This window comes from Pararge aegeria, chromosome 10, assembly GCF_905163445.1.
Source record: "Pararge aegeria chromosome 10, ilParAegt1.1, whole genome shotgun sequence".
NCBI lineage: Eukaryota > Metazoa > Arthropoda > Insecta > Lepidoptera > Nymphalidae > Pararge > Pararge aegeria.
Genome location: NC_053189.1, coordinates 11,165,723 through 11,191,984, shown reverse-complemented (window position 1 = coordinate 11,191,984; position 26,262 = coordinate 11,165,723). Strand labels below are relative to the sequence as shown.

The following is a 26,262-nucleotide window of genomic DNA, read 5'->3' as shown; positions in this document are numbered from 1 at the left end:
GCAGTCGCATACATGTATTTTTAAACAGATAGCGAGCGGGCTGGTCACCTGATGTTAAGTTATTATCACTGCCATTGAACATCAACCATTGAACCTGCCAATTTGTGGAAGGCTTTTAAGGGATTTTTTTTTTGTGCCTGATTGAGATATTTAAACTTTATGGAAACATCACAGATAGTTATAATATTTTGCTTATGCATGAATAAAATGTTCAGGTAAAGCGGAGGTTGCGGAATACCAGCCATTCGATCGATCAACGAATACGGAAGGCCACTATTCTTCTCTTCAAACATGATTTCGACGACCTCCTGGCGCAGCATTGAGCGCTGTGGGCGGGTGCCCGACAGTCATCCATTTTGTAGTATATAATTTCTGCATTTTCTCCGTTCTTGCATGGTGGAACCTTGTACTTTGGTTAGTTACAACCCTAGCTACAAAGACGTATAACTTGGCGATCTAGCATTCCGGTACGATATCGCGTAGTAACAGATTAGCGGTATGGGTTTCGTATAAATGCCATTCCCCTTACAAGTTAGCCCGCTACCATCTTAGACTGCATCTTAACTTACCAACAGGTGACATTGCAGTCAAGGGCTAACTTGTAATCGATTGAAAATATGATAACTAGTAATATAACTCAAATCTTGAATAGCCAAAAATATAGGCTTATCTGACGGGGTGAATATTTGTCGTGCATGCCTTCCCTGTACAAAGTAATTAAAAAAAAAAAAAACATTTAAGTAAACTGATACAAACCTACAACTTGTAGATAGCCCTTTCTGGAGCGCATTGGATCTGTATTGACCTGACACATATACCACCCTCGGTCCACCTCTTGTACGTTTTTGATGTGAAGGTACCAGGAGCGGTGATCGTTATACGACAGACTGATGCGCGGGTTCTGAGTTATTATGTTGTGGTGAATACTGAGGATAGTTTGAGTGTCAACCCGTACCCATGCCACCTATATAAAATAAAAAAAACAGTAAACCCAATTTCGACAAAATATAACACTTTGGTAAACATTTAACGGGACCTTAATATGTTTATAGGAAACCAGTGAAATCATGTAGAAAATCATTGTAGACAATCCTCCAAATCATTAGCATTAATCTACCCTTAACCAGCCCACAACAGAGCATGGTTCTCCTCTCAGAATGTGTGAGGTCGACTAAGCTCTTCTCGTTCCGATAGAAAATTCCCTAAAGTGGACCGATAAAGGCTTGACAATTTTAATGACAATGATGATGATAATTTTCTTCATCATATGAATTTTCTTCATAATGAGAGGACTTCACACATCTTTGGGAAAATGATGGATGAATTTTCAGGGCATGCAGGTTCCCTCAATATGTTTTCCATAAAATAAACAAAACGAAATTTTAATTGCTTAAATAATAACGCACAAAACTCCGAAAAGTTACAGATCTTCTGAATATGGGTACATATTTATATATCGCACTAGTATTCTGCTGTCGTTAAGATAACAAATACAAACTCAGTTTAGGCAAAGCTGTAACAGAGGTTTACCAGAGTGGAGTGAAGCTACGCTAAGCTACTTTAAATAGAAAAGTTGATGGTGGTTGATCTTTTCCAAAAACTTTGTCTTTTCAATATTTATTGGATAATTTCGGGTTGCCCCACCCAACTAAAGAGACTACGATCTAGAACGTGAGAGGCTCGCACCACTGGAAAACCAACTGCTGTAAATACTAAATAGTTAAAAAATTAGTTGACTTAAAACTAATAACAGGTTTCCACAGACAGGTTTTTATATAAACAAGGGTACCTGGTAGAACCCAGCAAAAATGCAGCCAACTTTAACTACAAATTAAGTTTACCTAACATGCAACAGTTTATCTAATAGGTAGCGACGTACATTATTCATATTACCATAAAAAAAAACAGTAATTGTAAACATAATTAAGAATGCGAGAGACACTGATTACGAAATAATTGAATCTGTTCTTAGTTTCTTAAATGCATACTTCATTGAGCGATGTTAGGCAGCCTCCTGGTAAGTAATGATATGGTCGAAAGTGGAGTGCACTTGGCTAAACAGTACCTGGTCCCTCTTGACTTGAACAACAATGGTACAATATTGTTTATGCAATGGTACAATATTGTTTTGCAATTGGTACAATATTGTTTATGGGAAAACATAAGCTGGAAGAACATTGCAGAACTTTGCGGTGCGCATAAGTAACGTAGCAGAACGCCAAGTAGATACGTGTGCATGGAATATAATACGTAATGGTGCCGATCTTACAAGATGTCATTGTTATCATAAATAAAATGGACTTGGGATACCATGGATTTGCCTTACCATCGCATAAAACAGTTAAATTTTCAAATGTCAGTTTAAATAGTATACTTTGGCGTACCTAAAATAAATATAAGTTTTGAACAAGAGCGACGACTATTTTAAAATAATATCTATTTTTTTTGAGCGATAGTTTTTATTTTTAGCCCACGGAGCGTATCAACGTACACCTACGCCTGCATTAACAATTTTAGTTTCTTAGATTAGCAAGACTTAAAAGGGAAAAATAAAAATATATTTTTTATTAAACTGCGGTATTAGGAAATAAAAATTAACTTTAAAAACAATATTCAACCTCGCCCAGGAGGTTTTAATATTACCTATTTGCTTTCGCTCCATTGTTCACGTTTATCATAATGTTATGCGTATTAGCATCGTAATGTTGTTTTTATTAAAACTTTCTCACAACACAAGCCAACGCGAATGCGAATGGATAAGAAAATTAACTTACAGAAAGGGCTTTTAGGTATTTTTTTAAATTAAAAATCTTATTTTGTACCACGTGGCTACAACGTATACGAAACTTAAATCTATTAAATAAAATATTAACATGTAACACATATAATATTAAAATATTATATGTGTACTATTGAAATAATAACACATATAACTGGTCAAATAATATAAAAAAATCTTTTGGACGTCACTCTATAACCGATGCTGAACCCAAAACTGTTATTATTTAATTCGTGTCTGTCTATCTGTCTGCCGCGCGTCACGCTGAAATTGCTGAATGAATTGAAATGAAACTTCACACAATTTTTATCCCGAAATTTCGTTTAGTTCCCTTGGGAGAGGGGAAGAAAGTGTTTGATATAAATCAACTAACAATGCGATTTCGATTCTTCCTTTGGCGAATACTATTCTGTGTTAGTGAAAGGAGCTGAGGCTGTTGGATACCAAATTATCTTTCAAATTTCCACGGACGGGCACCCATCCATTTACTGACTTGGGTCAACGTTGCTTAACGATCGCTATCGACTAATATTTAGTGCTGCTGCTAAGCCACACATTAATGCAGTAATTTTTTATAGGGAATTCAAGTATCTCCATCTTCTGTATATCTATAAAAGCGAAAAGTCACTGACTGATTAACTGATTCAGCTGAAGGTAGGAAATTTGAAAGGTAGGTTTCTTTTAGGCCGTAAGATGTTCGTTCGACATTCGTTCTTATCTAAGAAACCATTTTGAGAAATTACCCCACTAAGTTCAAAGTTTGTATGAAAATCCTATATTTTTGTAGTTAGATACGTAGAAATCGGCAGTTAGGTTATTGGCTGTAAATAATAAAAATCTATACAGTATTTTATGTTGGAAAAATCTCCCCTTGAAAACGGTAAAATAGTCTACAAACCTGAAATTTAGAAAATAGGTTTCTTTTAAAGTATTGACAACAATTCAGAAAATATTCATCTCTTTGAATTTTGATCTTCGAACTTTTTTACTTTTGAAAGGGGCAAAACAGAGGATGGTCGTTTGTATGAACTATGTTTAGGTTAAAAATACATATATCAACCTTTTTTTTCGATTTCACATTTTCAGGGTGGTAAAATAGGCGGTGAAAGTTTCTCCTATTTTTTCATTACTACGATTAAGTCTACAGACCATCAATTTAGAAAATAGGTTTCAATTCATGCATATATATCAGTTAAGAAAATGTTTTATCCAAAACTAAAAGAAGAAAGTTAAACGGTTGCAAGTTTGCATGAAAGTCCTATGTTTTTGAAGTTACAGACGTAAAATTGGCATTTAAGTTAACACATAAATAAATGGGCATATAAGTTAGGGATGCACGTACAACAGACGAGAATTTTTAAAAGCGGAAACTGGCTCAGGAGCACGAAAAAAAATTAATAACCTTTTTTTAGGACTTTTATGTCAGAATTTTTTTAAACTTTGCTTTTATAAATCAAATGTAGATAATAGGATAAACTCTAGAGTATGTATTTCTGTCTGATTGTAACCTGATATAACGTATAAATCATGCTACTGATTATTAGGTTCTGCTGAAGATTAACGTAGGCGGTTCCGGAATTTCTTCTAATTTCATAGCAAATCCAAATTTCATCGGGCGAAGTCTCTGGCGACAACTAGTAGTATATAAACAAAGATTAGCCACTAAAAAAAATACTCCTTTGGTAAAATTACGTATATCGTTCAAAAGTATAGGTACTGCTGTTCTGTGTTCTTAGGGTACTGGTTATTAACGCGCTGGCAACATTCCCGTAACTGGTGAAGCGTCTATTGTGTATGGAAATATACCAAACATGTCACGGGTAGCGGAGACCGGCGGAACGTTGCGCGATTCGGCCAACCATACATTTATTCACTTTCAAAATTCTCGCGATGCAATTGGTCCTTGTTGTTGAGGAATGCTCATGCTCATAAACCTATTTTTAGATTTTCGACCATGCCTGGAAATGATATAAATAAAAGGCATAAAGCGAATTCTTATAATATATTTTAAATACCACAAAACCCCATTTATATTCCGCACTATTATTCGAAATTCAGGACACACAATGAGGTAATTCAATAATGTCTTTGTTCCATGCCACAGCTCCACAATGCCGTGCGAGCGTGGACTTATTTACTCGTCAAAGAATATTAAATCGTCTTCTAAAACTCTGTTCTGCTTTTACCACTTAAATCCGAGTACCCACTCTACATGCCACTCCAATTTCGCTAACTACCCGTCCTGCATGATTAATAACTGGTGAATCGTGCATTCTGAGTAAAGTGATATTAAGTTGGCTTGTTAAAACTTCTTGCAGAACAAATGGAGTTGTGTAGAATTGATGTTACATACCTTTTATAGAGACTAACACCCACGTTCTCTTATATTATTATAAACTTTTACTGTAATAGTGATATTTGTAAGTAAAATCTTTAGGAATGCTATGCTTTTGTGAATTAAAAGAATACTATAATATTCTTGATTCATAATACTACATTATTTTTAGATAGAACTTCGTATAGCAAATAGAGTTGTCATTAAAAATATCACCTGATTCCGCGGTGAATTAAAACATCGTGAGGAAACCTACAATCCTGGGAGTTCTACATAATATTCTCAAAGGTATGTGGAGTCAATCCGCACTGGGCCAGCGTGGTGGACTACGGCGTTAACCCCTTTTCATTGTGGTAGGAGATCCATGCCTTGTAGTGGGCAGAAAGGTTTTAATTAAAACCTATGTTGACTTCTTTTATAGTTAGAATAATTACAAATATCTATTTATAACTTTCTATTTACTATCATCATATCGACCCATTACCGGTCGGTAAATAATCTTTTTAAAAGATGCGTTGATCGAATGTTTTGACCATAGTCCAGATTTCAAATTGAGGACTTTGAGTGTTCATAATAAAGTTAAATAATTCAAATCGAAGTTCACTTATTGAAAAATTCCTAGTATGTTTACAAAACACGATTCATGCTGGAATTTAAAGTTAATTAATTAAAGCTAACATTGTTATCGGCTCCGAAACATTGTAAATAAACTCATTATTACTCAATTAATGTTCATAACGAAATTAGTTTATAATACCTTGTATCCTCTTAGATCCTCGACGACGCACGCTAAGAGCGCGTCCCTTCCCACCGTTACCGTGACGTTTGGGACCGGCTCCACGAAACGGGGAAACAGGGACTCTGAAACAAACAATTAAGTTAGAGTATAATCATTATCAATCCATTACCGGTCCACTCCACTGCAAGGCTAGCATGGACATTTTTGTCCCCGGTATTCTTCAGAATACAATTTCATCTTCTCCCACAGCTTTATCAACTCTCCGAGCATTGGCGCTTAAATGGAAATAATATGCGTGTAATAATAAACGTGGGCACTAAACAACCTCTCCCTACTATGGCAAACTGACACGTTGATTCCTTGTCAGGGAATATAATCGGGGGACATAATTGTTGTCTCCTTCCTATAGTAATTGTGCTGGTCTCCTCTCAGGCTGAAAATGGTTTAGGTTGTATCACAAGGCCAAGTGCGTAGGGTAGACTTCAACACGCCTTTGAGAACGATGTTTTCCTTAACTGTTAAAGCTAGTGTTATTTAATTACTTGAATTAGATTATACACACACTCCGAAAAGTAAGGGCCCGAATTCGACCCCCTGAATGGGAGGCCGAAGTATTTACCACTTGGCTAGCCTCCCTCTTTAAGTTTAAGTTATACCTATATAACTTTTACGTGCTAGCGTAAAATTATTTTTTGTGCGAATTGAATAAAAACTATGGGTAACCAAATCGCTTGTCGTATTTCCCTAAATATGTTTAGTCGCATCGCTGTTGCTTCACCAGTCGCATCGCGCGTCTTGTGGCCAGCACGTTAATCAATAACTACCGACTAGTATCCGGTATAATTTCGGGTTACGGTTTTATTATAACTCTTTTGTTATATTTTCCGATTCGGTACGTGTGTGGCCAGCTTTAGTGATAAAATATTCTGTAGTCTAGTGTTTGCGTTTGCCGCTATTTGTTCTATTTGAAACTCGGAAAGTAAAAGCCGATCAAAGGCTCTGTACAAAGTTCTCTGCTAGCTTTATTTGTACTAGAATTATTATGGACGTTTTTAAAAATAGGTTCTATCGCTATTGAATACCAACTTGGACTTAAGAGAAATGTATTTTTTGAATCGTTATATAAACTAACTAGCTATTGCCCGCGACTTCATCTGCGTTTTTTTTTGTTTTTAGAAAGACATGTGGCATTCAATTTAGGTGTAAATCTAATGAAATTTTTAAGTTGTGTATTCTTATATAAAAAAGGACTGGAGTAGTTTTTAAAAATAAATTTTTCAATTCACATAATAAACAATATTTATAAAGAACTGTCTAATCAGTCTCAGCTCCTTCTATCACTTACAAATAATATTGATCGTTGAGGGAAGAATCGAAATCGCATTATTAGTTGATTCATATGCTAAAGTTAACGAAGAGCATTTCTGACAACTTTTATTTAGTCCCAGCACTGAGGGCCCTATAAATGTTTACTTTATGTACTTAGGATAGCTAAGCCTTAAATGACGGGTTTGCTGCCGTCCCCACAGGAGTTCTGTCCTCTATCTCCAATCACATTCATCAGATCTACACGAAATTTGGGCAAAATTAAACACAAATTATAACCTCTAACGTACAAAAGTAGTTATTTAAATCGGTTATCATTTTACGGCGTTACGATGTAAAATCGTCAAACACTTTCGCCCCCTCTCCCAAAAGAATGAGCTTAATTTCGGGATAAAAAACATCCTATATTATTTAATACTTTCAGGATTCGGTGTACAAAGTTTCGTGATGATCGGTTTATTAGTTTTTGCGTGAAAGCGTAACAAACAAACTTACATTCACATTTATAATATTAGTAGGGGTAGGGATAGGGATAGGGATAGGGATAGGGATAGGGATAGGGATAGGGATAGGGATAGGGATTGTTGTTAGATTGTCCCACACTAAACCAACGCCTCGCGTTGTATGGAAAATACCAATCTAGTACTTTTTTGGCATACCTAACACTATTTATCGATATAATAAACGTTATGTTCAATTAGTCATAAATATGTGGCTGATTTTATTATATTATATAAATTTTATATATATTCCGGTAAATGTGCTCATAAACGTAACAAACTTGTTCCTCCGGCGTTACATTCCACCTCCATTCAATCTTTCTATTCTAGTACAGAACAGTGAGACGCCGTGCCGGGAAGTGGCCAGCCAATAGTTCATTCGTTCGGTCAAATAGTTGGCGCACTTAGAAAAGGGCTACGGGCTCATAGAAAGGCGGGTGTCGGCTATTTCAAAGAATCTGATCCCACTGTACAACTGCTAACGCCTTTTCGGGCCGGTGATTATTTTGTATGGACAAAATAATTTGATTAACTTATGTTAATTTTCCGTAACATTAATATCACTTTGTTTTTTAACTTCTAGCTATTGGATTTTATAGTACTATAAAAAACTCATTGGTAATGGAATTTATGCATCATTATTATTTTCGACAAGAATGTCGTCGATCTCTCTTTTCGTATAGAAATACTCGCTATTTTTTATTAATACAACAAACAAGTTCCTATGGTTCTGTCCCATCACATAAATTATATTACGGAGAGCAGTTACATAACGTTCTTATGCAGCCACAGCACTCAGGAAATTCGCTGTGTTACCGTAGGTAATTTAATAATTTAACTGAAAATAGCAAAATAGGTTTCTATCTGGTTTGTAGAGCATTGCCAAGTTCTGTTTGCCGTGCGCCCCTTACACGAAGTGGTTCAATGTTTTTAAAGTTCACGTTGCCCATTGTATACGGCAATGCTTATTTATTTATTCATCTGTTTTCTTTGAAGGGGTACGTACCTGGTTAATATAACAATGTGCAGTATTTGTAGCCAAATGTGTTTCTCATATTTATTATCGACTTGCAGAAGGTATTTTTTGGCAGGAGACCTGGCAGAGATCTTTACTTAGCGATAAGGCCGCCTTTTGTATCCTGCTTCATTCATTGAAGTGTTTGTTCTTTTTTTTGGTGGTGTACAAATAAAGAGTATAAATAAATAAATATTTTTACGGTCCGAGTAATTGAGAAATAAATCCGAAAATCATTAATTTTGAATTCCGCATGGAGTTATCTCCAGACAAACGAGTACGAGTATACTTGCGGTTGAGGCAAAAATACGCTAAGACATATTCATAATGATCTTAATTTAACGATCACGATGAGGTATACGTATTACGTGGTATGATACCTCGAGTCAAATAGCACAAAATCAAAAGATTGTAAGTGAAAGGGGAACGACCCTTAGCAATGACGAACACGACATAGAGATTGAGAGAGTATGATACCATAATGTCATGTAATAATAAGTATGACTGATCGTGAAGTTCTCTCAAAAAGTGAACCCTACTCGCAGTTGAATAAACGGAACCCTCGCGGTACAACGGCTGTCGGTCATTATTATTTCTCTAACTACTAACGTCATGAAAAATAAAAAAAGTCTCTAATTATTAGTATAGTTTTTTTGAAATATTGGCAATAAAACTCTGCAAACAAAGTTAGTGTTGCGGTTTTTAACAATAGGGATTATTTTTTTAATGTAATGTTAATTTAATGTTTTCGGTCAATAAGTTATGTTTGTTTAGTTTTAGTTCTCTTGCTAAGTTCCGTTTGTAAATATGACAACTCAACCAAACTTCATGCTTGTTTTGATTTACAGATGCTGAAGTTTTCCGTAAAATTTACATAAACCAATAATACATTCGGTTTACATTTTTATTTTTTCTTCAAATACGAAATCTTTGTATATTGCCTGTACGAAATCCGTGCTCAAGCTTGGCTTGGACTTACGTATCATTTTTTTTATTATTCGTTAGTCTTTGGAGGATATTTAAGCAATAGGAGTGAGGTAATATTTAATGTGTATTCCACATTTGAAGCATCACAACGTCAGACTTCGAATCTTATCAGCAATTTCGGCATAGCATTGACAACAATGTGCTTTATTACATTAAAGCTAAGATATTTCTTACTTTCCTAGATAAGTAAATATATCGCCCCGGCTTGACATGAGTAACCATTTAAGCATATGCAAAAAGCACGTCTTGCAACGTGCCGCTCTGTGTCCATCGCATCTAAAACGCAGTCTGTGATAGCCTCTTCATGCTGAAATGACTGAGCGCGTTTTGATGACATGTGGTGCTTAGGTAAATGAAGTGACTGTATTTTTTGCTTTCGCATTGACAATTTAAATAGAGATACATTGAAGAGATGTACACTCGAATAGTAAACGGAGAAGAAGGCGCAGGCAGGTACAGCTGGTGAAGAATAAATTATATTTTTGAGCGATATGAATTCTGGTGAATTATTTAACAAAATCCATCAAGTATTGTTGAGATTAGTTATCGCTTTCAAACAGACAGATTTAACAGGCAGATACGCCATAAGCTGTGATGGTGATTATTTGAAATTTCATTTGTATTCATAGAATAAACGTGGCAATTGCGTCGTGTAATGTAGGTCATATCGTTGGTTTTGAATATGGTTGCATCGAAAGGTTCATACAGGATGCCTATCGACCTAGTTCGAATCCACTTAATAACTTCGCGAAAAGCTCTCCCGGACAATAGATTCGAATGTTTTATCCGTAATGCAAATAAGTATGTTAGGCTTTTGAATCTGGAATATCTACAAAGTTAATGAGAATTTAAAAAACGGAAACAGGCGATGCTTGATATTATATTATTATTATTATTATTTAATAAATTTATAATTGACTAGCTGTTGCCCGCGACTTCGTCTGCGTTTGATTTTTTTTTTGATGTGGCATTAAATTTAGTTGCAGTTCTAAAAAAAATTAAAGTATTCAGTATCGCTAAGCCTTAAATGAGGGGTTTCCTGCAGTCCACTGAGGAGTTCTGTCCTCTATCTCCAACCACTATTCGGGCAAAATTAAACACATATTTTAGGTTTGCACAGATGGCTGGCCCTGTACGGTTTTGTCGAGTCCATACACCTTTGAGAAATACCAATATAATAAACGTATCAGAGACAAGGAAAACAACTCCTGGCAGAAGTTCTGCGCCAACATCGAATCTTACGACGGTGCTGCCAAAATCAGGAAAATTCTGGCCCGAGACAATAACCGTACACTTGGGTCATTGAAAAAACATGATGGAACATACACAAAGAACGACAAAGAGATGAGCGAAACACTGATTGAGACCCACTTTCCAGGCTGCAAAATAGTAAATGCACCAGACTGGAACAACTACGGAGTAAGAGATCTCAGCGAAGAAGACTGGACCCTCGCAAAAAAAATAGTCACACCAGAAAGACTAACATGGGCCATTAATACTTTCCACTCATTCAAGACGGGAGGAAATGACAACATCTTTCCAGCACTCCTACAATGGGGCCGGACCCAACTGACACCCTGGCTAATAGCTATATACAAGGCATGTATAGCCTACAGATACATACCACTGGCTTGGAGAGAAGTCAAAGTAATTTTCCTCCCAAAACCAGGAAAAAGTGACTACACCCTCCCGAAATCCTTCAGACCAATAAGTTTGACGTCGTTTCTCTTGAAAACGCTGGAAAGACTGGGGGACCGATTCCTAAGAGATGGCGCACTGAGGGACCTACCTTCACACCCAAATCAACACGCCTACAACACAGGCAAATCAACCAAAACCGCGCTACACTCATTTGTAACCAAAATAGAACGCGACTTAGGAAACAAGATATCAACATTAGGAACCTTCATCGATATCGAAGGAGCCTTTGATAAAACAACCTTTATTAGCATAGATAAAGCTCTATCACGCTACAACGTACACCCAACACTGCGTAGTTGGATAGGAGCGCTACTGGAGCACAGAATAATACAAGTGGATATAAACGGAATTACAAAGGGAATAGTAGCCAGAGGTTGTCCACAAGGAGGAGTGCTATCACCAATCCTCTGGAACCTGGTTGTCGACGACCTTATAACAAAACTCAACACAGGTGGATTTTACACTATAGGGTACGCAGATAACATTGCAATTCTCATCAGCGGTAAACTAGAATATACGCTATGCGAAATCCTGCAAAGAGCTCTGCGACTAATTGAAAGGTGGTGTCAGGAAACGATCTTTCAGTAAACCCTAAGAAAACAGAGCTGGTTCTCTTCACTAACAAAAGGAAACCGGATATACCAAAATTACCCACCCTGTTTAATACGTGCCTCACCCTGTCTAATGAAGTGAAATACCTAGGAGTTACCTTGGACAGCAAGCTCAGTTGGAAAAGGCACATAGAAGACAAAACAAACCAAGCAACTATTATATTACACCAATGCAAACGCATGCTAGGTAAAACCTGGGGACTAAAACCTAAAATAATGAATTGGCTGTACCATATGGTAAGTAGTAAGGAGTACTCTGGCATATGCTGCACTCATATGGTGGCCAAGAACAGAACTCATAACTACCCAGCAAGAACTACAAAAATTTCAACGACAAGCGTGTCTAGCCATCACTGGCGGCATGAGCACGACACCAACAACGGTGCTTGAAACCATACTAGGCATCCCGCCGCTCCACTTATATATAAAAAAAAAGGCTACACTTGCAGCCCTGAGACTCAAAACCCCAGGACTCTGGAAGAACACCAGCACAGCATACACCAAAATCCTGGAAGAGGCGTACAAAAGGCAACGCCTTGGAAACACTCGCTGCCTCTAATGACATCACCCTAAGGTGGGTCAAAGGGCATGACGGGAACCCAGGCAACGTAGCGGCGGACTCACTAGCTCGCCAAGCCACAACACTGAAGGTAGTAGGGCCAGAACCGATCGTACCGATTCCGTTCAGTGAGTACAAAACATGGCTACATGAACAAATACAAAGGGAGCATTCCCAACTTTGGGCCAATGCAATAGATTGTAAACAAACCAAAATAGCTTTCCCTAACCTAAACCAACATCTAACTAACAAACTACTCCGCCTGGATAGAAGCAAACTTAGGAAGATGGTGGGACTCATAACAGGGCATAGCTCCTTAAACAGACATCTTTCCATTATAGGTGACACCGACAGCCCTCTTTGCAGAGCATGCATGGAGGCGAATGAAACACCTACGCACGTGATGCTGGAGTGCACGGGTGTGACAGAGCAACGCGAGATCTACCTAGGATCACCAGCCACTATCCCAGAAGTCCTCAGCAACCTAGGCGGCATGCTGGGATTCTGGGACGAGCTTGGATGGCTGGAGTAGCGAGCAACAATGGGAAATTTCACGAACAACAAGCGAAGCGCTTACGTGCGGAAACTGCCCAGAGAGAAGAAGAAGAAGATGACACCTTTGAGAACATCATGGAGAACTCTCATACGCATACAGGTTTCCTCGCGTTTTTTTCCTTCACCGTTGAAGCATGTGATATTTTAATAGCTTAAAGGTGCGTACTAGGGATGTCGAAGTCCTACCCATTAAGCTATCACAGCGTCCAGTTTCAGTTAACATTATTACTAGCATGACCAAGGGTTAAAAGAACTGTCAAAGGACAGTACCAATTCTCCGTACCATTACTGACAATTTTTTGACAGTAAGACTAGTAGGTACCAAAATGTGTTTAAAAAAAAAGGAAGGTAATTAATGAAAGTAACCTCTACATTTTCCTGTATTAAGAGATATTGCCTGTGCCCAACAGTGGGATTTTATTAGGCTGATGATGACGGTGTAATTATTAAGACATAATTATTAAATATGGCCAAAGGGTACCACTAGGACCAAAGGATAAGGACACATGATCCTGTACTGGTAGATAAGCAGCAGCCGCGTTTTTATATATATCAACCCATTGCCGGCCCACTACAGGGCACGGGTTTCCTCCCCACAATGAGAAGGTGTTAAGGCCGAAGTCCACCACGCTGGCCCAGTGCGGATTGGTATTATATATTGCCTTTCTTTTCATTGTACATATGGGTAAACGTATAACTGAAAAACATTACCCACCCTATGTTGCAGTTGGTAAAAAGGGTGTACGACGATACATCAGCCAAAATACGGCACGTCCCTTAGGGCTTTTATAATTGAGTAAACGTCAATGCTAATGTGATACACATGTCGATATGAACGATGTATGAAACCCTGCAACAATCTATTTAGGCTAAACAACCTGAGACACGGAAAAATACCCGCGAATGATTGATGAGTGAGCGCGAATAGAACAAATCCATCGCAGGCCCATCAATCTTGGTGTTCCTACAGCCTTCTTGCGAGCGACGGTTTCGTCTCTAATGAAAGAAGAGCTTACTCAGTATATATATAAACAATCGCGAAATGTTGTTTCTAATATACAGCTCATGATAGATGGCCTGCGGTTCGGACTTTATTGGGTTTATTTATAATGTCTCCATCCCTGGTTATTGATATCTAGCTTAATACCATCGTACCGTATATTTTGTCAAGTAAATAAAGATTTACTTGACAAAATATACGCTACGATGAGGTTCAGTAGCTACAGTGATTAGTCCATAAAAAAATCTTGTCTATAGTAATGTGTAGAAATAATTTTAAGATGAGAGAAAAAACCTGCGGTATATAGTACCTACCTAGTTTGGTTGGTTATTTTTCTTGAAAATGTAAGCTTAATCTTTGTACAAAATTCTATGAAGATTAATTTAGCTTTGATGGAACTGTAAACATTTATAAGGGTTGATTTGTTCGATTGGCGCAGTGGGCAGCGATCCTGCTCTCGGAGTCCAAGGCTGTAGGTTCGATTCTCAGAACTGGAGAATGTTTGTGTGATGAACATGAATGTTTTAGTGTCTAAAATATTCATCAGTAATCTCAGTACCCATAACACAAACTATGCTTACTTTGAGGCTAGATGGTGTTGTGTGTATAGTCGTAGTATATTAATTTATTATTTATATTAATTCATCCAGTTCCACTATACAAATTCATTCTCTATCACACCTCTCCTGGCAGAGATTTTCTAAATATCCTTCCGTGCAACCTTATATCCCTTAAGTTAATTTGTTATCTGTCTTCAGCAATTTAGACTTTAGGCGATGAACCGTCTGTCAGTCAGACAGGGAACGGATTATATTGTACCTTTGTTAAATTATAAGTAGGTAGGTAAGTAGGTATACCAATATAATATTTAACTACTAACAGTTATATTTGTATGCTCTTAATAATTATTCTTGACAAATTAATATGGACCCCTTCATTTTTGGATCACATCACTAAAAGGTTTTACGCGGCATCGCACCAGAACGCTGAATCATTAAGCGGTACGTCTTTGTCGGTACAGCGGTAAATAGCCACGGCCAACCAGACCAGACAAAATAAATTACTGGAACTATAAATTCTCATATTATTCCTGTCATGTAATGAACCCAGGACCTCCCACTTCCCAGGACCTCTCAGGAACTCAGAAGTCAGGAGGTTCACAAATGTACTTGTAACTCCATTTCTGTCAAAATTATTTTCGAACAAAATCGTGCCGTGCTCGTGTGTGCTTATTGTTTAATAGAAAGGAGGAGTTTCTAATACTCACTTAACGAATATCCAGAACCGTAAAGGGTTGTTAATTAAAATCTACCTACTTACTCAGTCATTTATGTTCGTGTTTAACTGTTAATTATATATTAATGATACGGATGCCGGTAGCGAGATTACACGAGTCAAAGTGATTATGTAAGAATATTAAAAGCTGAAAATTGTTTGCACGGCGGCTGGCCTAGCATTTCTCGATGTCTGTATTTACCTAATTGGGCCAGCACAGTGCACTGTGACAAAAGTCCACGTTGTCTAACCAAGTAAATTAGATATCCAGGACCGCGTCGTCGCTCCGGCTATTCGCATTCGTTTTGCTTACCTCTTTACCCTAAATTAACTACCCTTGCTCATAATTGAAAAACCCGTCAAAGACCCATTACCCTATTAAATTTCGTCCAGTTTCGTCCAATTAAATTTTAAAAAGGTTACCTAACCCTTAAATAATATGCTCTGAAATTTTACATACAATATAACGTCCTGCTTAAAACCGTGTTCATTTTAATGTGCTCACTCGTGATTTATGATACCTATAAATAAGTTTTTTTTGTAATAAAACGTCATTACATTTTATTACAAAAAAATACATTTAACTGATGCGCTGGGTCGTATGAACATATCATTACAGTAAGCAGGGGTGGGTCAAAACTTTGTTATACTAAACTTGAAATAATTACACAATAATTTAAAATAAAAATTAGTTTTTGAATCAGAGCTGAAAAATCGGTACCAACACTTTAAATTAAAATTGCTTGCGGTTCAAGGATTTCTCTCATTTTTGTTTGATACTAATAATATTATTTGAAAATGAAGGTTCTTTGCTATAACAGAAATCGTTAACGCTATTTGTGTTAATCAATAGTAAAATTTATTTGATGAGACGGGATGGCTATTAACACCCGTAAGTTTAGTGTATATTTAGAGAGAAGACTTATCTTGTTTTAAGTCTCTTCGGATAGAAGACTGAAGCACCCAGTTCATGCACTTGCATTTATACAAACCTAGCCGTACCCACAGTTTAAACCGCGGTTTAAAGTCGTTTGGTTGCTTTGTTAAGACATGAAGGTAGGACGATATTTGGTGTGAAAAATACAAATGTTCTCAGGGAGTTTGATGTTTTTCCAGAACCATAAGTAGCTTATATTTCTCTTCGCCCTTTCAACTAACTCTATGCCAAATATCTAGTAGATTGGTTTGATTGACAAACATACTTTATCATTTACAACATTAGTTAGTATCATTATATAGAGATGCTACTAGAAACTACCGACAAAACTTGATGTAAGTAAACTTATCTTTTTGACGTGACAACGTCTTATAATTCGATGGAGGCGGCTGCACGCACGAAAAAAACATGACTCATGCGGCGTTACCTTACTCTGAGGCGTTCCATTTAAGGCTTGAAGTGCAAGTGCAAGCGAGAGCGCGGAACGAGCGACATAGAGGCACAATCTGCCTCCGCGTTCGGCAGCGTTCGACATCTGTCTCTCTCCTACTTGCGTGGTTTATGCAACCGCATGGACACTTGCTATATAACAATACATTTACATGTTTTCGTCAAGTATGAAGTGCAGTGAAAAGTGAAAGAGGTGTCAATTGTATATAGTAAAAAAAAATTACATAATTGTATTCAAGCTTACAAATAAAGGTAACTTGATCAATTCAATTGTGATTTCCATTTACTTCCTTCTCTATATACATACAAAATATGTATGTATCTATCAAACAAATAAAATTAAAATTTCTTTTGAATTCCATCAGTATTTTCTTATGAAGTTGTCACGTTCAACTATCGTCAGTAAACCGACTTTACAGACAATCGTATTTTTTTTCGTAACCTTATCTTATGTTATACGTGTATAACGTGTACATTATATTATATTTGTATAATATATAGGATAATAGTGTAAGATGTATGGCTGCGGTGACCATTTATATACAACAGTACGCAACACGATGTGAATCCAACTTATAGATTGCACGATCTTACTTGGCCAACCTATGCAGTAGCCATACTGCATAGGTTGGCTAATTTACATGAGACTTGATCAAGCAAACTTGGCTTTGTGTACGGGCCAATGTTTGTGTGATGTTTTTACTTGGAGCCACAATCGATTTTCGATTCTATCGACTTGACCATGTTGAATCCAGGTTGAACCAAGGCTTGAACCTTTCTTTTAAATGCCTGTATGAGTTTCTTCGTTCATTGCTAAAAGTTAATGGTCAATCATTGACCGCCGATTTCCGCAGTGGGCAATGCCCCCTGTTTACTGCGACACAGGCTGTGGGTTCCATTCCCACAACTGAAAAATGTGTGATAAACATGGATTTGTTTCAGTGTCTGGATGTTTATCTGTATATTATAAGTAGTTATGCAAGTATTTATAAATAATTCATAAAAATAATACATAGATGGCGATGTGTGTTAATTGTCGATATATATTTATTTATTATTTATATTTAAAAAAAACTTTAAAAAAAAGACGAATTTTTATTCTTTCAGTTTTTTTACACCACGATGTTTGGAATCCTATATGTCAGTGAAAAACTGATTACAACTGTATTTACCACCAGCTTATGAACGTCCCACTGCTGGGCACAGACCGCCTCATAGGAACCTCCTTACTCACAAAGTTCCAATGCGGGTTGGTTGGCTAACGACATCATTCTCCCTCCTAAACAAATATTGCAAATAAACTCTCCTGCCAACAATAAGTATGCAACCGTCATTACGAATGTTTGCTCAAGTTAGCAGTATGGTCATACTACTAACTTGAGCAAATCTTATCCTCAAGCACACTGGACATACTGGAAGATCTGCAGCCTGCGAACGTGTATATTTTGAAATCGAATCATCTGTTTTCCATTCCAGAATAGCGTTCTAAAAATAAAACCGATTCTGGCAAATTCGAACTGGCGAGTCGCATGCGGCTCTCAGCGGCCTCTGCGTGGGTAAATTCATGAGTATCGATTTTATGCAAAATGCACACAAGATTCACTTGAATGTCTATAGGTTATATTCGTAGCACCTATGGACCGAGCAATTACACGGGAATACGCTATCTGGCTTGTAAATGGCTGCAAATGGCGTAGAAATGTAAAGTGCTTTAGGGTGAAATTGTAATCATTCTGGTCGTTTACAAACGTGACACCGACTTATTAGCGTAATGACGTTTTTTAATGTATAAACATTATATTACAAATGTGAGTGAGGAATATTATTTTTAATTAGTGAGCCTTGCAGATATTTGGTTGCCTGAAAAGTCAGTAAGCCAATAAATGATTAAGATAACATGCCTATCTTTGATTTATTTATATTGTTTTCTAGTGTGATCAAAATATAGATTCTAATTTAATAGAGATAAAATCAGTTTTGTTGTTAAATTTTTAAAACTATAATGTAGTGAGATGAATTTTTATTTAACTAACGTTTGCAAAGCAGTGGCTCTTATTATATAGAGCCAATAGTCTAAGTAATACAAGGGCCCATGCACTTCTTCTATTGTAGATTTGTAGCATCTGGGCCCTGATTTCTTAAGACATGAGAAATAATCTTGATGCTATCGTGTGACGTCATAAATTATGTCCGATGTCTATAAAAGTACGTGATCTGCATAATGGATTAACGGATATAGAAAATTCACGAATGCCATGCAAGTATCAAATTTGAAACAGTCATGGCATTGACGGCCGATTGGCGCAGTGGGCAGCGAACTTATTTCTGAGGCCGTGGGTTTTATTCCAAAAACTGGAAAATGTTTGTGTGATGAACATGAATGTTTTTCATTGTCTAGGTGTTAATATGTATATTATAAGTATTAATATACATTATTCATTAAAAATATTCATCAGTCATCTTAGTGCCCATAACACAAGCTACCCTTATTTTGGGACTAGATAGCGATATGTGGATATTCGTAGTATATTTATTATTATTATATATTTATTCACCAGGTGCATACGTCACTTCATATTGCCATAATAACTCAGATGATAGGTCCTATATCTTTGTACAGTAACGTCCAAGTTAAGTCTTATATTAATAGTCAAAGAACCTATACCAAAAAAATACTAGTAACATAATAAATGAATGCTAAGAACTTATACTATTATTAGAGTAGTTTTTAGAGTAAGACAGTCTTGTAAGAGAATTAAGATTCATTACTGTCAACTTCTATAATGTACTTCTATAAATCGATCTATAGTTCAATACTGTCTAATTTCACTTCCTAGATCACTTAGTATTGCTTAAGCACCGTAATGCTGCCTTTATCACGTTTTACATACAACCTAGTATAAGCATAACATGCACGTAGCTAGATATATTATGTATACGTATAGAACCATGCTTTGTTGGAATTGTAAACATTAACACGTAGATAATTAGTGTACATACGTTTGTTTACGGTTAAACATAACGCATAGTATTATGTATTATGATCAACCGAGATTGTGTGCTTAAATTACTGTTATGAATTAGTCTAGGTAATTACCTAATCGTCTGGTACTTTGATATATTTTACTAAATTCAATAGTTTTGTGTTTGAGCCATCAAAGCTTTGTCAGTATCCGGAACTGAAAAATAGGTTCAAATGTACTTTGGCGATCCCGCGAAGCTTTTCTGACCAGTTCTTGACACTAACGCATGATAGTAATTGTCAAGTCCGCCAACCCACATTGGAGCAGTGTAGAGGGTCTTAGGCTTTAAATTCATCTCCACTAAAGGAGAAGAGGGCAGTGTCCAGCAATTGGATATCAAAAGTAACCTAACCAGTGTGATGATAAGAATGAATAAAGGTTTAAACATATATCGGGAATGCAGACTAAATCTAGACGACCAGGGGATCATATTTAGTTCGTAAATTACTTAAAGTTAGAATAGGTGCAAAGAAATTTGTTCCCTGGTATTACTGAACTAAAAATAAAATATGAAATCCCAAAATAAATAAATAAATCACTGCACAAAGAAAGAAATACGAAAAAGACTTTATATAATTAGACTCACACTGAAAGGTATTTGAATTAGAGGACCTTTTTGAAGGCAGGATTTTCATATAACGGAGTGAACATCAAAGTCAATGTTAAATATATAAATAATCAAAGGTGATCGCTCAAGCTAACATTAAAGATTAAGTAGTTAAGTATAGAACTTTTTTAAACCATGTGTTTATTTTTATTTGTTCTCTCCTCTAGACATATTTTATAATTTTGATCTGGTCGGGTGGGAGGCCTCGACTGCGGTTAGTTGCTACTCTATCGACAGAGACTTACCGCCATGCGATTTAGCGTTCTGGTACGATGCCGTGCCAAAAATAAATACTTATGGGCTTAAATTAATAAGGAGCAAACCCCAAATAAATAACTGGCGGACTGTGTAACTCTTACAACCAGGTGAGAGATTACGCATCAGGTGGTTTTATACCGACATGAAATTAAGAACAGGATTTCGAGTTCGTTAATCAGCATTAATCAACCGACACTGGAGAACATGAGAAAAGCCAATCTTTTAAAAGGCTATTTTTCTATATTCATTTCTACTGTCGATATTTCACCTATGTAGTAAATTTTATCACGCTCGCACCCATAAAAACGAAATATTAAACTGGAGTCCGTATAAAGCTTATAAAAATATCTGCATGACAGCTTGGCGTTATATTACGGCAATAAATCAGGGACATCGCGACAGCGGCGCGTAGCGAAGTCTGACGGCCCGGTGCCACCTTGTAGGCGACACCAATCAGATGCATAAATATTACCTTTACCTACAGTCTACACCTACGGGCGCCTACCTCTCACGGCACGACACGGTGATTCGAATCTACAAATGTCAACTGTTGGATAACATGCACTGGATTCAAGTTATCGCTCAGTGCATTGCAGCAATTTGTTTACCGGGAATGCTAATGCAATCAAACTATTTAATGAATTAAACTCCCGTAGCTGTTTATGGTGAAGTGAATTTTAGATATTTGTCGAGCGAAATATGCTGGGGACTTACTACGTACCATCACTTAAAGCAATAACCTGATACTGGTGAGTTTTTTTCAGGATTATAATCACTATAAGCTGTAATTACTGCCTGCGTTCACCGCACGGGTTCATAAAAAAATCCTATGGAAAGCGTTTGTTTTCCTGCAACAAAAAGTAGCCAATGTTACTCTGCGTCCTTTCAACTAACTCTATGCCAAAAATGTAGTGTATTAGTTGCTTAGTTAGGGCGTGGAGGTAGGACAAACAAACACACTTTCGCATTTATAATATTCGTAAGGTTTTTTAGGATGTAAAGGTAAACTGCCTTTTAAAATACTACTGTTGCGGAAGTCCCCAGAACTATACTTCGTATTAAAGTTACTGCAGATCGAAGTTTAAATAAAATGAATAACTACACATCGCCATAGTCTCAAAGTAAGCGTAGCTCGTGTAATCGGTACCTACTAAGATAACTTATGAATGTTTGAATGTATAATAATACATAAATATTTACAATATACGGATACGGACCCAAACACTGAAAAACATTCATTTTCATCACACAAACATTTTACAGTTGTGGGAATCGAACCCAAAGCCTCAGACTCAGAAAGTAGGGTTGCTACCCACTGCTCGATTCGGCCGTTAGTTAACCTCACTTAGCTACTCATTGATATCAGAATGTATGCGCTAAAATTAAAATAGTAAAATTGTGTTTAATCTTGAGACGAAGCCAAAATATGGGTGACTGTATTTCGCAGCTAACAATAATTATTAATAAATATAAAATGAACTGCCTTGCTGGTCTAGTAAGTTGCATGTTCCTTTACGGATCTCGGGGAGCTAGAAAGATTTTCCGTCAATAAATTTTGATTTATAGGCTGTTGCAGTGGCGTGCACTTCATACATGCACAAAAGCACTGCATACCCAAATATTTTTATATAACTGGTATTGGAGGGGATTTTTCCCAATTTATGCCATCTACCTGCTTTTTGCATACCCTGGTCGAAAACCCTATGCACGCCACTGGGCTGTTGTTACTAGGAAGTTAACTTTATGACTCCCCCGAAAACACGTTCAGTCTAAATTCGTTTTCTTTGAGGGAAATAATTTGGGCCGAACCCTTCCCTCCCCTTCTTTAAGGGATTAAGGGAAGAGTAGGTCGGTGTCCAATACCATAATTTATTGACCTGACAATAATGATGATTATTTAAATCATAGAATCAAGCTCGCCGAGTTGTTTTTACGTAACATCTAAAATACCAATTCTATCTTTCGAAAAACTTAAACAAAGCTCTATATACGTTTGCAGGAAATACAAGCCGTAAAGGTTTTTTATCAACAGCAAAAAAGAATATCGTCGAGGGCAGCACTCGTATTGTAAACAAGCAGTAAAACTTTAAAGCGCTGTGTACACCGGCAGCGCTAGTGTTTGACAATGGTTTCCGGCTCATATCGTCAAATTGGAACCGTACGTGCCCTGCCGTGCTGAATTACACGATGGAGAGAGCGGTGTTGTGTTGTGAGAGTGAGATTCACTTATAACATTTGCTACGTAACAATACCAGACACAATGTTGCATTTCAACCGTGAATAAAATACAATTGTGGGGCGGAAACCGCACATCGAAAAATCAGTGAGCGTCGCGTGAAATGCTACCGGTGCCGGCATCGGCATAGACGTCAAGAAATATGGCCAAACGTTGCGCACATACGAAATATATGGCACAATAGAACGCGGCCGTGTCGCGCCGTGCCGGGCGCTGTGACTTTTTGTTCATAACAACTGCTTATTTTGATAATCTTCGAGGCAATTCTTGTGGAGTTTTTGAACCCGAAACATTTATTTCGCGCATAGTCATCCAAAGTACAACATTGTTAGGGTTTTCTCTCATATATCATTATCATCATCCTTAGCCTTTACCGCTGCTGGGCCCAAGCCTGATGAAGTTAAATTTTCTAGGCGTCTAAACAAAATCTAAAATACAAAACAAAATAGTTCAACTCGCAAAAATATTATCTGGTAAAGCAGGTAGCTGTCAAAGATGAGAGAAAAGTCGGCCTGACTTTAAATAGCTTACAGACAATTCAGGGGACAAGTTAGAGTGGACGGGGTATTTAGTGGTAGAATTGCGAGTGAGATAGTGACATGTGAGTATAGCACTATTTAGACCTCTACTCTTCTTCTAATGCACATATAAAGTTTATAAGTGCCTCATTTTACTAACAAACTATTTGTTTTGGTTTCTCACAAAAACAGTTGTGATAGTTGCTATTAAATCAAACGGATACCTAACTTATTATTTCACGACAAAAGTTTTTTCAGTGTTTTTTTTTTTAATATTTTATTATAGTTTGTTTGCATTCCGTGACTTCGTTAAGCGTAGTGCCATTGGGGCTGACTTACGAAGCAACTGCTGTTAACTTAAGGGAGAAAACTTTGCTCGCAATATTCTCAAAGACGAAAAGACCGAGCAATGCAAATAAGGAAGCTTTATGTACATTGGGATTTCGTTATAAAAATATTGAACTTTTCCCGGAACTTATAAAAATTAGTTGGAAACTCGCTGAATATGTTTGCTGCACCACAACAAAGATGTCAACTAAACGAAATGCATAATATATTATCTTAAAGAAAGTTTAAAATGAACGGAAGATAGCTTATTTTAAAGAATTTTCTAGTTTAAGACAAAGGCGTTGCTAGTTATGTTTTCGTTATAGCTTTTCGGCAAATAGATTGAACTTCTGTCCCTATTAAATAATTTTTTTTTTGCAGTATTGAACCTACAAACAATTGTATCTAAGTGAAATGGCCAAAGCTCTGATTCGTCGCCCACAAAATATATTTTGTAACGTAAATTGTTATTGTTCATATGAGTATTTTTGAATTTTTTTTTTCGGCCTTTCCTTATAGACTACCTAACTTTTAAATCATATGTTATGAATATTAATATGTAATATAATCAAAATACAATTTGAAAATTCTAAAGTTCAAGCTAGAAAAGACACGATGCAAATGAAATCAGCAAATCATTCACAGCGATATTTTTTTTTAAATTCATTTAAAAAAAACTATCAGTCATTGGCATGACAGTTTCGAAATAATGGCTTATTATCTCCTAATTAACTTTCAATGGATCCAGTTGGTAAATTGGATTTCAAAATAACGACGCAATTGTATAGTGAAATCTACCCTTTTAAACTATTATTTGCTGAGCCGTTATTTGACGTAATTAATTTTAAATTGGTTTTAAAATCAATTATAATGTATTTAATACTATCGGATGCCCGGGATTTTGTGTGGTTTTCCATAGAAGCAATATAATTTGAATTGTCTGTTTTACACACGTTTATGTAGATTACTACATTGGTACTATTGATTTATGGAGAATGCAGTTTTTTCTTGGATTCGTAAACAAAATTATGTAAGGAAAATGGTCTTCGCGAGTTCGTTATTGGACAATAAATTGAGAGACTACGATTTTAATCAAGATATCCTTCGTTTGATACTTGGTTAGAAAAAAACCAATTAAAATCATTATTTGGAAAATGTTGTATGCCTCTTAACACCCTTTTAAATCTTAACGTTACGTGGTGGTGTTATAATAATAATAATATAAAATGCATATTTATTATAATCTTACAATGGCATCCTCTTAGACCGATAACCAGTTTAAATTTAAAAAATATATTTATAAAAATGTATAGTTTACTGCAACTACTGATAAATATGATCTCAATTCGCGTACGAGCTACGGAATAAGGACCATATAGCGACAACTCCATATACAGGACCGGACCGTCTACGAAATAAATTCTCAAAGCGACGTATATGAATGAAACACGTATTGCGGGTTAATTTGACGTAGAATGACAAATTTGCTAATTGACAATAATAAAGACTAAATTTGTACTTTTATAAACAAATTAAAATAAAAGACAAAAGACAAGACAAATAAAAATACCATTTGATCGCACGACTGGAGTAGGGACGTGACAAATAGCCTGTTGTTCACTAAATCAATGTTGGAGGAATTTAAAATCAAAAGTAATTTGCGTACGCGGAAACATGGAATGAGATGAATGTTGAGGAAAGTACGCCAGAAAATTCAAAAGGAAAGCAATGTGAAACGGGCGGAGGAAAATTGGCTTCATTAAATACAAGGGCGTTACAGCATATCTACTAGAGATGTTACGGATGTCTTATTGGATCGGATTCGAAATAGTAGATTCTATCAATGTTGAACTCATTTTTGCGATTTCCATCAAATGAACAGTTTAGTAAGGATAATAATAGAAGGACTCCAATCATAATCAAAATAATGAATATAAAACTATCATTTTCATAGGTGCATTTAAAAATAATTAAAATAAAAGCATTTTGTTACAAAAGTATCCTTTTTAAGATATAAGGTGACTTATACGGTCGTGTTATTGTCCCCCAATAAGTTATGATTCTTTAAAGATACTAAACTTCGAGGTCATAGGCATTTTGACGGATATGTTTATAACTTCGAAGTTTAGTATCGGTTTATTTTAATCTGGCTGTAGCGGTTTATTCAAATTAATTTTATTACTTTGTATAAGGTAATAATACTCGTAAATATATTTTATGAACATACCCTTTTAACTATTGGCTGTGATTTCGTCCACGCCTGTTTTGATATTTCAATAATCCTGCTGCGATTATATAACTTATAAGTATGGTTTATAAAATAATAGTAAAATTTTAGTACTCACAGACGTGATGCGTTTCCTTAAAGATTCAAAAAGATACAGACCTACTTGGATAAATATTCAAAAAACCGAATATAACATAATCACGGGTACGTATGTGTTATTAGTGCTGTAATTTCAAATAAATTGACGGACAAATTATAGTCAAACTAATTAGGTATGTGTGTTATTACTTAGAGTTA

General features: G+C 36.3%; 1 protein-coding gene across 1 annotated transcript in view; it reads right to left on the bottom strand.

The window, feature by feature from the left end:
- Nucleotides 1-26,262, bottom strand: part of LOC120626911 (lachesin-like) — a 53,629-nt gene that overhangs the window by 7,874 nt on the left and 19,493 nt on the right. The window contains exons 2-3 of the mRNA XM_039894702.1: nucleotides 5,872-5,975; nucleotides 757-964 (exon numbers count right to left, since the gene is read on the bottom strand). Of these exons, the coding sequence (XP_039750636.1) occupies nucleotides 757-964; nucleotides 5,872-5,975 (312 nt within the window). The remainder of the gene's footprint in view (nucleotides 1-756; nucleotides 965-5,871; nucleotides 5,976-26,262) is intronic.